Source organism: Lutra lutra, chromosome 3 (genome assembly GCF_902655055.1).
Source record: "Lutra lutra chromosome 3, mLutLut1.2, whole genome shotgun sequence".
Classification (NCBI taxonomy): Eukaryota; Metazoa; Chordata; class Mammalia; order Carnivora; family Mustelidae; genus Lutra; species Lutra lutra.
Genome location: NC_062280.1, coordinates 9841318 through 9856287, shown reverse-complemented (window position 1 = coordinate 9856287; position 14970 = coordinate 9841318). Strand labels below are relative to the sequence as shown.

At 43.8% G+C, this 14970-nt stretch overlaps 1 protein-coding gene and 1 long non-coding RNA gene across 5 annotated transcripts in view; one reads left to right on the top strand and one right to left on the bottom strand.

Moving 5' to 3' along the window:
• The window catches only part of RFTN2 (raftlin family member 2), a 70084-nt gene that overhangs the window by 29901 nt on the left and 25213 nt on the right, over positions 1 to 14970 (top strand). For all 4 annotated transcript variants that reach the window (XM_047720672.1, XM_047720674.1, XM_047720670.1 and 1 more), the window contains exons 5-7: positions 44 to 247; positions 9134 to 9255; positions 10481 to 10584. In XM_047720672.1, coding sequence (XP_047576628.1) covers positions 44 to 247; positions 9134 to 9255; positions 10481 to 10584 — 430 coding nt within the window. The remainder of the gene's footprint in view (positions 1 to 43; positions 248 to 9133; positions 9256 to 10480; positions 10585 to 14970) is intronic.
• Positions 9278 to 14054, bottom strand: LOC125094977 (uncharacterized). Its single transcript, XR_007125755.1, has 2 exons — positions 14016 to 14054; positions 9278 to 9568 (listed from the first exon to the last, which is right to left on the bottom strand). It is a non-coding gene; the product is annotated as an uncharacterized LOC125094977 (long non-coding RNA).

The window sequence follows — 14970 nt, the reverse complement described above, 5'->3', positions numbered from 1 at the left end:
AATAAATAAATATTTTTTCTTCTTTCTGAATATCTATCCCCAGATAACAAATTGTATATGGTATTCAATGTTTTTGATGATGAATCAACCTGTTGGACCTATCAGGAAGGCGTCCTGTCAATGAAAGTAACAAGAAAAGGATCTGTCATTAGTACGCTTGATGCTGATTGGCTGGAATTAACTACATTTTATTATAAGCAAGGCTTGTCTTTAATTGATTCTTTTGTATGCTGGGAAACATCTAAAGGTAAGTTATATATTATGATATATTCATAACTAAAGAATTTGAGCTGTGTCAGAGCTGGTGGAAATGTTTTTGCCTTTCAAGATCTGTGGCTAAAAGGACAGGTATTAATCATTAGGAATTAGATTGCAATTATGACATAGCCATGTAGCTCTAATTTAAAAGTTTAACCATCATGCTTTCCTGTTGCCACTGCTTTTGGCAACCTTGAAAGGAAAGAAAATAAACAGGTGACAGAATTTCCACTAGACCCAAAAAGCACTAAGGAAAACCTTCTTCCCTCTGAGCCACAGGTCCTGATGACCCAGATTTTGGACAGTGTGTCACATCTGGTCAGGGCCAGTGACTAAGAAGCCCAATCATGTTCCAGTTTGTATGGCATGGGTTGGCATGACCGTAAATGAGAACAGCAAGGTGTAAACAGCAGGCCTTTCCACATCCCTGTGAAACAAAGGTCTTCAAGCTCAGCCTCCTTGAAGAGATGGCCTGTGATCTGTCTTCCAGCCAAGCACAGACTTGTGAGTGGGGCTCTGAGAACACTAAGAACCTGGAGGATCCAATGCCCTCTGGTCCCTTGTGCCTTTCCTATGTTCCTTTTTGTGCAAGATAACATGACAGTAAGATGAGCGGAACATCCTCAAGCCCTGTTTTCCCATCACCACAGCTGCATACTCCTCCCCAGGGCTCAGCTTTCTTTCCTGAAGAAGTTGATGCGCCCAGAGGCTGGGCACAGATTCCCCCTGTGAATCATAATAAAGAGATTGTGATGATAGATAGACGGATAGATGATAGATAGATAGATAGATAGATAGATAGATAGATAGATAGATAGACAGATGCAAGCTTAACCGTCATATGTGGTATAATTATAGTGGAATGTTTGCTGTTGGGTTGTAACTGTCAGGAATAGACAAAACTGTATGATTGACTAGGATTTTCCAAATAAGATGCGTTATAACAGCCCATTTAGGAGGATTGTAATTGCATTTGACAGTTACTGTCCAAACTTACACACTATCTCAAATTTGGACACTATCTACCATGTATTCTAGTCTATATCACTCTATAATTTATATAGAAAATAACCTTTGGTTCAAAAATGATATTGACTCTATTTATTTCTGCCCCCTTTTATCTTTCAACTTCCCCTAGCCTTCCTCTTAGTTGCAATGGAACATGTAATCATTCATGTCTATCACAAAAACAAACAAATCTTTCCAAAAATTTCTTTCTAGAGAAACTATTTTGAAAAAGAGATTAGTGGTAAAAGAAAAGAAAAATTCATGGTTAGGAGATTTGAAAAATAAGTTAGGAAGGATGAAGGCTATGAAAACCAGGGTAATTAATTACCTCAATGAGGTTAGAGGAAAGAAAAATAAAAGCAAATAAGATGAGATCTCAATATACCTTATTATCATTAATTGGACTATCATTCCGGAGGCGCCTGGGTGGCTCAGTCATTAAGCGTCTGCCTTCAGCTCGGGTCATGATCCTAGGGTCCTGGGATACAGCCCCATGTCATGTTCCCTACTCAGCGGGAAACCTGCTTCTCCCTCTCCCACTCCCCCTGCTTGTGTTCCTTTCCTCGCTGTGTCTCTCTCTGTCAAATAATAAATAAAATCCTTTAAAAAAAAAAAAAACCATCATTCAGTATGGAGTTTCCTCAAAAAGTTAAAAATTGAACTACACTACGATCCTGCAATTGCACTACTAGGTATTTCCCAAAGAATACAAAAATACTTTGAAGGGACACATGCACCCCGATGTTTATAGCAGCACTATCAACAATAGCTAAATTAGAGAAAAAGCCAAAAAGTCCATCAACTGATGAATGAATAAAGATGTATGTATGTTTGTGTATATATACACATGCATACACACAAGGGAATATTACTTAGCCATCAAAAAGAATGAAATCTTTCCTTTTGCAACACTGTCAGATGGAGCTAGAGTGTATTATGCTAAGAAAAATAAGTCAGGGAAAGACAAATGCCATATGATTTCACTCATAAGTGGAAGAAACGAAACAGATGAACCATAGGGTAAGAAGTAAAAAAGAGGGGGGAGGCAAATCATAAGACACTTTTTTTTTTAAGATTTTATTTATTTATTTGACAGACAGAGATCACAAGTAGGCAGAGAGGCAGGCAGAAAGAGACGGGGAAGCAGCCTTCCGATAGCCCGATGCGGGGCTCAATCCCAGCACCCTGGGATCATGACCTGAGCCGAACGCAGAGGCTTTAACCCACTGAGCCACCCAGGTGTCCCTTTTAAGAGACTTTTTTAAAAAGATTTTATTTGTTTATTTGAGAGAGAGAGAGCATGAGCAGGGATTGGGGGTGCTGAGAGAGAGGGAGAAGCAGACTCCCCACTGATCAAGGAACCAGACATGGGGCTCAGTCCCAGGAACCTGGGATCATGACCTGAGCAGAAGGCAGACGCTTAACTAGCTGAGCCACCCAGGTGCCCCATGAGACTCTCAACTACAGAGAGCAAACTGAGGGTTGTTGGAGGAGAGGAGGGCAGGAATGATCTAAATGGGTGATGAATATTAAGGAGGCACTTGTTGGGGCACCTGGGTGGCTCAGTGGGTTAAGCCTCTGCCTTTGGCTCAGGTCATGATCGCAGGGTCCTGGGATCGAGTCCCGCATCGGGCTCTTAGCTCAGCAGGGAACTTGCTTCCTCCTCTCTCTCTCTCTGTTTGCCTCTCTGCCTACCTGTGATCTCTGTCTGTCAAATAAATAAAATCTTTTTAAAATTTTTTAAAAAAGGAGGCACTTGTTATGATGAGCACTGGGTGTTATATGTAAGTGATAAATCATGAAACTCTACTCCTGAAGCCAATATTAGAGTATATGTTTAACTAACTAGAATTTAAATACTTTTTTTAAAAAATCAAAAAAAAGAAAATCAGTTTATCAGTAAACCAGGCATACCTTAACTAACAGAACTAAAGACTTTGGGATGGACATCGGGGAGGGTATGTGCTATGGTGAGTGTTATGAATTGTGTAAGACTGATGAATCACAGACCCTTACCCCTGAAACAAATAATACAACATGTATTAAATGGAAAAAAAAAAGAACTAAAGGCTTTGGGTAATTATCTAAAATTATCAAAAATCATGGTCCAGAGGCAGCTGGGTGGCTCAGTGGGTTAAACCTCTGCCTTCGGCTCAGGTCATGATCTCAGGATCCTGGGATCGAGTCCCGAATCAGGCTCTCTGCTCAGCGGGGAGCCTGCTTCCCCCTCTCTCTTCCTGCCTCTCTGCCTACTTGTGATCTCTGTCTGTCAAATAAACAAATAAAATCTTTAAAAAAAAAAAAAAGAATCATGGTCCAATAGGTTCTTTTAACTAGAAACCAAGACTAAGGATCTAGGCCATTGGAACACCCAGAAATTATGGCCCATAACACACAGCCCAGAGCTGTGCTCAATAGATATTCCTTAGTATTTTTGGTTATTATAAACTTCTCCCAAGTTGGCCTTTTATGGAAGCACCAAAATCTAGTAAGAAGAGCGGATAAGACCAGGGTTTAAATGTTATGTCCTCAACTTAGAAGCGGGTGATCTGGAGAAGTTAGGGAGCTTACGGAGCCACATTTTCCTGAAAGGCAAATAAAAATATGCCCTGCTTTACTGCTGTGAAAATTTAATAAGACATAGGGTGTACGAAGTGACTCCACCGTGCCCCGCCCCTGCCAGAGCTCCTTTCGGTCTGTGGGTCTCTCCCCGCGGCTCACCGAGGGCCGTCACAGCCCCGCGGGCCGCCCGCTCGGAGGTCGGTGTACGCTTCTGTAGTTCTCTTTCTTCTCTTTCTCCTTCTCTTCCTCCCAGAAAGTCTAAGTTGGAGCCATTTCAAATTTTGGTTCGTGACTAACTGCTGAAGGAAAAACGAAAAATACTCCTTTCAAAATCCCTTTCAGGCCTGCCGGCCTTGGGCCTCGCCTGGTGAAAATAAAATCAGCCCCAGCAGTTGCCAGCCGGAGCCTCCGGAGGCCTTTTGTTCGCAAAGCCTCAGAAGCTGTTAGAGAGCCCCGGGGAGAAGCTCTCCCTCTCAGCAACTGGGAACGTCTCATTAGCCATCTTACATGGAGGGCTTTGCCAAGGCCCTAACGAGCCACCACGGTGTGTGGGGTCTGGCGAGTCGGTGTGTCACTCGGGACTTCCCGACGAGCGCAGGCAAGCGGCGGAGGGGACCTGTGACCCACGCCTGTGTCACTGTGAGAAGCAAGTCAGCGGAAGCAGGCTGAATCGGTTGCTTTGTTCTGGGATATGTGATGCCTGACAGCTAGAGCACGGGGGACACAATGTGTGTTTTGTTTTGTCTTGCTTCCATCCTCTTCCAAAATACTGTCAGAAGTCAGCCTGTCACGAGGAATAGACAGACAAAACCAGACGTTGCACAGACGTTTAAATACATTACTGCACAAATCTCGTTTTATAAAATATCTTCCTCTAGAGACAGGAGAGGAGGAACAAACTTTTAAAAAGTTTTCTCCTTTGGTGGGGTCACGGTGGAGGGGTCGCGAGGTCTGTGAATTCTTCTTCAGCGTCCTTTCCCACGCACCCTCAAAGCCTTTTCTGCTTCGAAAAGCTCCCCGGGAGAGGCACCCAGTGGCCCACTTGCTGTTCTTACAGCCTGAGGGTTCCCACTGCGGCGGCCTCCTGTATCTGACCTTCTCCAGCACTGCCAGGCCCTCACCAAACTGGTCCTCTGCTGGAGTCACTGCATACGCACTGTAGGGCAAAAACCCTAAATGGTCCCAGGAGAGCCTACAACAGGCTTCCCCAGATGAGCCAACAAAGACAAAGCACTTTATTTTACCAGAATGTGTAGAGTTTCAGTGGGCAGTTGGCATGGGCCGAGATGAGCGGCTTTGCCAGCTGGTAGAAAACACACACACACACACACACACACACACACGAGGTCCTCATACTTTACTAGCCTATAAACGCCCCCATCATTGTCCGAGAATAGCCTCTCCCCACCTTGAGTACACTCGCATTTTAAGGCTACATTTTAATTTTTTTAGGAATTTTTAGACTTAAATTCATTTCGATCTCTTCACTCCTATAAAAACGCTTGTGTGGAGCTAGCAGGCCAGCCGCACCAGAATGAGGAGTGGGGTAGAGTACTCACAAAGCAACATGTCCTAATTCACTTCACATGAACCTCAGACGAGAGTAGGGACATCTTCCCTCCTCTCAGAAGGCTGGCCCGGGGCATAAGGCAGTCGGGCAGCAGCGGTGTGGAAGCATACATGTCTGACTTCAAAATTGGGAGAAGCGCGGCGACCTTACCCAACGTGATACTGTAAGGAGGGGTCGAGAGGTCCTGCCTGACGAATCACCAGTCACACCGAGACTGGAAAGCCAGCATTCGAGAGCCAGAGACAGACCGTTGTAGGCGGAAGAAACACCCCCAGATGTTCAGAAACCCCAGGGCGGGAAGGAGTATCAGGGGAAATGTCTGTGTCGCTGGAGCAGGGTATGAAGGGAGACCGGCTCCAGGCAAGGTAGGAGAGGTGAGCAGCAGCTGCTCTTAATATAACGCAACAAGAGCTGACCTGTATTTGTACGTATTATTATATACCAGCATTGTTCTAAGCACTTTACAGTTTTTAACTCATTTAATCCCCACGGCAACACCATGAGGTTGGCATGATTATTCCCCTTTTATAGATAAGGAAGCTGAGGCACAGAAATATTAAATAAAAATGTGCCCATGCTCATGTCCCGAGACAGTGAGGCACCGGGGCATCTAGGTGGAGTGTGGGCTCTTAGCCAATTAGCCGTCCTGCCGGGATTGATTTTTTTTTCCTTTTTTTGTCATCCTACCAGGATTTTTATTCCAAGTCATTCGCTAAAGATTTAAAGAGGGACTTATGACCTGATCTGCATTTTTTAAAAGAACCTCTTTGGCCTCATTTTGGGAAGTGGATCAGGGAGGGCAAGAGTGGAAGGGGGGTGCCATTAAGAGGCTGTTGCATTGACTCATACAGAGATGAGGGTAGAGACGGAGAAAAATAAACAGGCTGAGATTTGTTTTGGAGACAGAATGTTTATGAATAATCTCCAAATGAGAGTTTCTATATGTGCTCTCCAGTCCTCAGAGATGGTCCAGGCCAAAAATGACACGTGGGCCAAAAATACTAAAACAAAAGGTTACTTTTCCTCGCATTTACAGAAATGTCAATGTCACGTATAGCTGAAATGAATGTGTCAGGACACGTGTCCAGACAAGTAAATCGTTCCCTGAGAGTCCTTTAAGCTTGTGCTTCTCAAACCAGGGTCCAAGTACCCTGGGGGTATGCAGCCTTGTGCTAGGGCGTACAAAGGTTCACAGGATAAGACTCTTCCTAAAATATCAGTATTACTCAAGATGGGGAGATGGAGAACCACACTTTTTTACATATAAGAACATACTTGAAAAGAATGCAAAGTTTGCATGGATTTTAAGATACAGCCTTAGAAGTGAGAGAATTATTCTTGCCACACTCGAAGTACACTTCCAACTGTTCTTGGAGACCATCCTCAAGGACAAAGGTCTAGTTGCCTTTGCTATTGCTGGTATTTGGCTTTAAAAAAAAATTAAGCAGCACTGCATCAGGTCAACAACCTGTAACCTTTTCATATTACGTACACATAGAAAATGGTAATATTCTATAAAGCACACAGGTAGAAGAGGATAACGTTTTTCTGAGTGGGAGGGGGCGCCCTACATCTTGGCACTCCTGTAGCAGGCTCTCTGCATACCAGCGAGCCAAGGCATACTGGGTGGGAAGCTCTGGGATGTGTAATGTTAAGAAGTGACCCCGTTCGGGAAGAGTTATTAAGTAATTGGTCAGAATTATCACCTCACCCCATTACCTGAAAGATTTAACACACCAAGCACCCAAACAGTCACTCTCCATGAGACCGTCCCTGCCACCCTGCCTTGCCACCACTTCTGTTAGGGCGAATTTTTCAAGTAATGTAAGTACTTTCTGCTGTAATTATCCTTCGTCAGTGGCTCTAGGGATTGGCATGGGCCCCAAGAAGGTCAGCCAGGGTTCTGGGAGCTCTAAAGTGAAAGGGAGGGACCTAAGTATAATATCCACATAGTAAAGTGCGTTAACCTCACGAGTACAGCCAAATAGAACACAAACGTTCAAGATATAAAACATCTCTTTATAGGTCAGTTGTATCTCAATAAAGCTGGGAGGGGGGAATTTAGAGGGGAGGGAAATGGTACAGAACAATTCCAATATCCCAGAAAACCACCTCATGACCCCTCCCAGTCAATATGCCCCCCCCCCAGAGTAAGCACCCTTTTGACAGCCACCCCCATAGATCGGTCTTGCCTGTCTCTGAACTTCACACAGATTGACAAATACAGTATGTACTCTCTATCTGGTCTCTTTTGCTCAACATAGTATCTGAAATTCATTCCTGTTGCTACACAGCAGTGAGTCTTGCTTGTTTATTCTTGTGTGGTATTGCTCTGTATGAGTCTAGCACACTTTCATTCTCTCTAAACCAAAAGAATTTAGAAGTACTAGGGTACCCCAATACTGAGAATAAGGAAACAGACACAGAGCCACAAACCCGATGGTTCTCACATTATATAATCCCCAAGTAAATAAGAGGCAGATTATAATTACACAATTATCACAGCATATAATTATTTCTAAAATTCATACCCCCATTCTAAAAAAGGACTTGGGGCATACATAGTTTTATAGATGGTGTTATGATGCTCTAAACTTAGAGTCAGAAAGATTTACTTCCCCTGGTCACTTTGGGGTGACAGTGGACAAGTACATTTAAAGGAAGTGGAACATATACATATGCTGTAATCAGAAAACTTTTTTAATTCCAACTAGTAAATTAAACTTTACTGGGTTTTGGGAAACCTGTCTGAACAATGTAAATTCTTCATGATGCTCTGCCCTAGCTGTAAATAATGTAAATAATAATAATAGTAGGGAGTTTCTCTTAAAGTTCACAGCCTATTAATAAAAATCAAAACTAAAAATTACATTGAAATTATGATTGTCTTTTTTATCTTTAAACTTAAAAGATCACTTGAAAACTTTGTAGGTTATAATTTAGATAACTGTCCACCAGGGAGACCTTGATGTGACATTGTACAGTATAAAAAACCAAAATGTTTAACCAGCACGTGACCATGGGAAAATTGTCTCCTATTGCAAAATAAGACACAAAAGAACGTCCATAAAATCAATTAAGTTTTCACCAGCTGGTTATTGTCAACTATTCAAGAAAATGTCAGAGGCCCTCCCTTAAAACTTCCTTCCCAGCAGGAATTCTTTTGACAATGACCTCTGTGTAAGATTTTCCTGTTACCATTCTTTTATGATTTTTTTAAAGCATCATGGAGGTGAAGAATTGTTTTGTGTTTACAGTTTTTGAAGTGGTCTTACCTCACATTAGTTTTAATATCACACCTGTAACTTCAATGATTAACATTTTTTATGTTTTCTCTCTTACTGGTGTAATTCATACACATAAACATACAGACCGGAAACCAAAATTTGATTTCAAGGTGAAGGTCATTTCCCGATGCTTTCTAGGCTTAGGAAATCCACTTGCTTCCCATTGTACAATATTATTTTATCTTGGTTTTCTTATCGTAGTTTTTATATTTACAGTGTGATTTTAATTCAGTAAAGTGCAAACCTGTCTTGAGCTTTCCCACAAAAAAATATAATAATAATAACCTTCAAAGAGGAGGAGGAGGGGGATGTTGATTCAGCCAAAACAAGAGCTTATTCATTTGTATGCTTTCATTTCTGCTTACTAAAGTGTTATCTAAGGATTTAAATGATCTTAAGAGACACTCAGTATTTGCAACTCTTCTTAATTGTATCCTTTTCCTCACAGGGGACCATCTGCCTAAATCTTTGGAAGGATTCTTTATCTACGAAGAAGAGGGTTCTGGAGTTCCAGGTTCCATTAGGAAAGGAAATGATGCCATCGTAGTAGAACAATGGACCGTTATTGAGGTAAACTGCAGTTTTCTGACAGTTTAGCTTTACTTTTTTATTTAGTTTCACATGACAAAGATCTTCATGGACTAATCCAGGCAGCATCCTTCAAACACGTGTCTGTGCAGGGTTCAGAATTTCATCACAAAGATATCACCAGACTTTGTTCACATTTGTGAAAAGGCGATTTCCTTTACTCAATGTCCCACTTCATTATAAGACAGCAAAATAATCACCTGTATCTAGATAGCAGTAGGTCCCCATGCTAATCCGAAGTAAAGTTCCCTGGCACTGAGATTCTCTTGACGCAAGCCATGACAACCGGCTAAAACTGAAAAAAACTCGGTCAATAACTACGATTTTATCTCCAAGCAAGCAATGTGACTGACTTTTTTATTTACCTTGTGAATTAACTTTCAAAGGCAAAAATATCCAAAAGGTGTTCTCTCTCTCGCCAGGCCAAATATGTACACACAGCATTGTCCTTCCTAGTCAGAGGTGACATTGCTGCTGATGTTGTGCGCTCTGCATTCAGATGTCCCCGAGTGGACTGCCCTTGAGGTGTACAGACTGAATTCAGGTATATCGCGTTGTGTGTATGAGGTCCTCACTGACGGGCTCCTTCGTGGACATGGTTGCAGTTCTGGCCTTCTAAGGGCATAGAGAGAGGCATAGCTCATTTTCAAAGAAACTAGAAATCCCACTGAGCGGGGAGAAAAGGATTTGGGGAGAGAGGTAAAGCTCCAAGTAAAAATCAATTCCAAATGAGTAAAAAGCAGGAAAACGACTCCACATCTAAGCCCCACTCACCTTTCACGTCCCCATCTCCACTCCCTACTCTTGTCCTCCCTTCCCAATCCCTCGACCAGTGCTTCTAAAACTGTGGTCTATAAACTACTTGGACCCAAATGACAACGGAGCTTTTTTAAATGCAGATCCCCAAGCCCCGTACCTTAAAGTCTGATGCCTGAACAAGACCAGGGGAACAAGAGAGAAGGAAGGCGCAGACTCTGGAGAACCATATGGAAACCTCTCTCCACGCTGATCCCCAGTGTTTCTACCTTGGTTCAGGGTTAAAAGGCAGCAGGTAGCAGAAAATGAAGGAAGAGTGCAGCTGGTGAAACCGCGTTTCGTGGAGCGTGAATTCCCTTTCCTGTCACACCCACCTCCCTTCATCGCAATCCCCTGTGTAGTGGGTTGTCTTTGCCTTTAAGACTGTGAGCGCTTTTGCTTATTCACACAGGGGTACGAAATCAAAACGGATTACGGCCCCCTGCTGCACACTCTGGCTGAGTTTGGATGGCTCCTGACAAGCGTGTTGCCCACACCTGTACTAAGACATGACAGGTAATGCCAAAGGATCCTTACAAACTCTCATTTAATCCTAAAACATAGCTCATTTGTTAGAGAACTCAGTTCAACGAATGCTTATTTCATGTCTACAAAAGGTATTTCACCGAACTTCCAATCTGATTTCATGAACCTTGGAGATCAGCTCATCTAATCCCCTCCAGTTGTAGATGTACCAGCTACAACATCTCCTTCGGGCAGGGGCGCGGGCAAGCTCGGGTTCACCAGGCAGAACCGGGCAGGGGTGTGGAGACTGACTCCCAGCTCAGGGCCACTCAAGATACCAGCTCTTGCTAGAGTGAAGATCGAGTGGACATCAATCAGCAAAACAGAACAACTCGGCCCCCTCTGTAGACCCTTTGTCCTCTTCGGTACTGTGTGTGCAAATGTGCCCTCGCCACAGTGCACAGCCAGCGTCAGGACCGCAGTGCAGGCCGGGAGGCCCAGATGCAGAAGCACAGGCACTGCGGCCTCCCCCGCCTCCAGTGAGGTGGCTCAGCGCCCCCCCACCCCCCCACCCCCGCCAGACTTGTTAGCTGTTCGTGCTCAAATGAAGTGCGCGCATTAGAACCAAAATGCCTTTACTTCCCCAATACCAACCTTTCTTATTTCTTTTCCTGGGAAGGAAAAAATGAATCGTACCTTTTTTTAAGAGAGAGAAAGACAGAAACCGGTAAGTCTTCCATATAAAGTGCTTTGCTGTCCCAGGGACTCAGCCATGTTCCCTCTACCTTCTTTGGCTTCCAGAAAATGATTGAGTGCCAGCCTGGCTCTGCCTGGGCATGGCTGCCTGCAGAGGACAGCACAGTGCCAGTGGCCTTCCCCTTCAGTGGCCTCAGGGGCCCACTGATCAACACTGAGTAACTGTCAGGGGTAAAGGTGGCAACTCCTTTCTCCGTCTCACCCACCCTCGCCCCTTCTCTGGGTTTTCCAGCCCAGGATTTACCCCTGTCCAGTATCCCAACTTCCTCACAAACTTTAAAACATGTGATTGCCATGGCTTTATAATAAAACCGCATCTTCTTCAGACAGGGAGAGGGACAAAGATTGATGCAGAGTAAAGATACTCAAGCTTTGAAAGGAGGGGTTAGATAAGCAATTGGTCTGCTTTTCGTCTCAGGGATCTGTTGGTAATTGTTCTCAGATGACTTGTGACAACTCCCTGACGCATTATTTCCCAACTTTTTAAACCTGGGACATTCCTGTTAGGTCACAGTACAGAGATAATTCTCAAGATTTGGTCTTCAGACCAAGCAGCGTGGACCCCCTGGGGACCCCATGCACAGACAAACGCTGGAAGCCCACCCCAGTGGAACAGTCAGAAGCTTCGAGGGTGAGACCTGTAAATCTGCATTTTCACAAGTCCCTGAAGCTCCTTAACTTTAGAGGAATTTTGCAGAAGGTAGTGAGAAAGGAACGCCTGATCCCTGCCTTTCTACCCCGCACAATCATGCCCAAGCATTGATCTATTCCACTCCCCACCCCCTCTGAGTGACTTGTGTATGCGGCCTTCTCATCTCTTTTTGGTGATTCTCATGGGTGTATAATTTAGGGTGTCATCTAGCTCATTACTCTGAATTCTGAACCTTTCATTTTCCTTTTTCATCAATGAAAAATATATTTATCTTTCCATTTACTCAGGGATTCTGCTCTCATGAGTCTAAGTTTTTCTTGGGACACCTGGCTGGCTCAGTCAGTAGAGCATGTGACTCTTGATCTCAGAGTCCTGAGTTCAAGCCCCATATTGGGAGTGGAGCCTACTTAAAAACTTTTTAAATATTTTCTTAAAGTGGTATGAATGACTGATTGGGCACGGATTAGTTCTAGCCTACCAGGCTGGGCTGGGGCTCCTCCAGCATCTCCTGCTTCCGGTTGGTTTGGGGATGAGGACAGGACTGAGACTGAAGGTGGGAAGGAAAAGCCCTCGAGTATAATGTGAAGGGAGAGGGTGGCAGAACCTGGAGCCACAGTTGACTTGACCATCTTGTCCAGCGTGTCAAACTACATAAGGTCACAGGCTGTCCCCATTGAGTAGAAGGCTCGGCTCACTGGAAAGAGGAGTGGCCGCACGTTGTTTCTGAAGCAGAGGTAGCACCACTATCTCACCACCATCCCAGCTTCTCCTGTCCCCTTAGGACGCTTGAGGCACCATGGGGTCAGAGCAGGGCTCTCAGGCCCTCCTTGTGAAGCCTCATCTAATGTGTAATTAAAGAAGCAAAAAAGCTAGTTGCAGGACTGCCTATTTAACGACTGTTTGTAATAGCAAAAATCTGGACGCAATATCAATGTCTATCGAAAGGAGTGGTGTGTGTGAGGACTGAAAAGCTGCACAGCAAATTCTAGCAAATGGTCAGCTCCTGGGATTACGGATGGGGGTCAGGACTACTTTGTCTTTATACGTTTTCTGTGATTTGACTTCTTACAAGGAATACATATCTATTCTGTGATTTAAAAAAAAAAAAAAAAAAAACGATTTTAGGGGCGCGGGTGGCTCAGTGAGTTAAGTGTCTGCCTTTGACTCAGGTCATGATCCCGGAGTCCTGGGATTGAGCCCCACATCGGGCTTCCTGCCAGCAGAGAGCCTGCTTCCCTCTCTGCTCCTCCCATCACTCCTGCTCTCACTCTCCCTCTCTCTCAAATAAATAAGATCTTTAAATACATACATACATACATACATACAATTTTAAAAAGTAAAAAAAAAAAATCAATCAATTAATGAAAAGATGTGAAAGCTATAGGTAGTGTCTGTCTTGAAGGAGCCTGTGGCTGGTTAAGCTTGAATTTAGTACATAACCAGGCTTGCACTCAGGTTGAGGCAGGTCAAGCTTACGTACCTCAGCAAGTGCAGGTTGTACAAAGAGTGAAAAGGAGAGGATAAACTTCCAATTTAGATGGAATCTTCACTTAGTAATGAGATTAAAAAAGCATCCCCACTTAGCAGATCCCCACTTAGAATCTGCTATTTACCCTGGATAGAAGATAGTAGAAAAATACTTTTTTTTTTTAATTTATTTATTTATTTGACAGACAGAGATCACAAGTAGGCAGAGAGGCAGGCAGAGAGAGAGAGGGGAAGGGAAGCAGGCTCCCTGCTGAGCAGAGAGCCCAATGTGGGGCTTGATCCCAGGACCCTGGGATCATGACCTGAGCTGAAGGCAGAGGCTTTAACCCACTGAGCCACCCAGGTACTCTGGAAAAATACTTTTTAACAATAATCACCCTTATGCAACAAGGCACACTAGAATAAACTACTGTTTATTCTACTGTTTATTCTACTGTTCTCCCATATGCAAGGAACATCATGTAATATTGATATTTATTTTGTTCCTTCACTTTTTGTAACTTGGGTCCTTTCAGGTGTCTGCAAGGCCTAGGATGAAAGTGAAAATTCATTGTTATTATCTGGTAACAAAGATGATTGCTAAAACCTGTTAATCCTCTGCTTCGTCCAAATACGCTCTCTCTGCCACAGTCACATCTTGTCTTGGCTGCTTCAGTAGGCAGAAAGGTTGTCCTCACTGTCAGCCGTACCATCTTTAAACATAAAGAGAAATACTACAGACAGTTCATGTTGGTCAAGGTAGAGGGTAGAGCCGAAAAGTTTTTTGGTCTCTAAAACTAGGAGAGTCCAGGCTGTGAACTAAGAACAGCTCATTTTAATTACAGCCTCACCGTGAACTAGCCATGGGACCTTGGGAAGTCACCCAACCTCCTTAAGTCTCATTTTCCTCATCTGGAAAATGGTACAATAATATCAACTTCACTGGATTGTCATAATGATTCAGCAAGACCATACCAGCAAATACCCATGCCAGAGGCTCTGCAAACCAGGCTAATAAGTTAGAGCTATCTTATGGAAACCAATCCTTTAGCAGAGCCAAAATCCTGAAGAAACTGAACCTAATTATACTAATTACACAAGGGTGATCACGCCACCTGTCCTAAATCAGGATATTCCAGAAAATGTAGATACCATAGTTCACTCTATGCCAAATCAGCCCTAAGGATTACAAGCCAAATAAAGGAACAGAAATAAATAACAGCTATAAAGATACAGACTTACAGAGCACGAGGGTGGCTCAGTTGGTGAAGCGACTGCCTTGAGCTCAGGTCCTGATCCCGGGTCCTGGGATCGAGCCCCGCATCAGGCTCTCTACTCATCGGGGAGCCTGCTTCCCCCTCCCTCTCTGCCAGCCACTCCACCTGCTTGTGCACTCTCTCTCTCTCTCTCTCTCTCTCTGTCAAATGAATAAATAAAATGTTTAAAAAGAGAGAGAGAGAGAGAGAAAGATATAGACATACAAGTATACCCGCACCGAGAAAAGCCAATATTTGTTATGATCTTTTGGGAGCGCCCACATGTCTGCAAACATGACTTAGAAC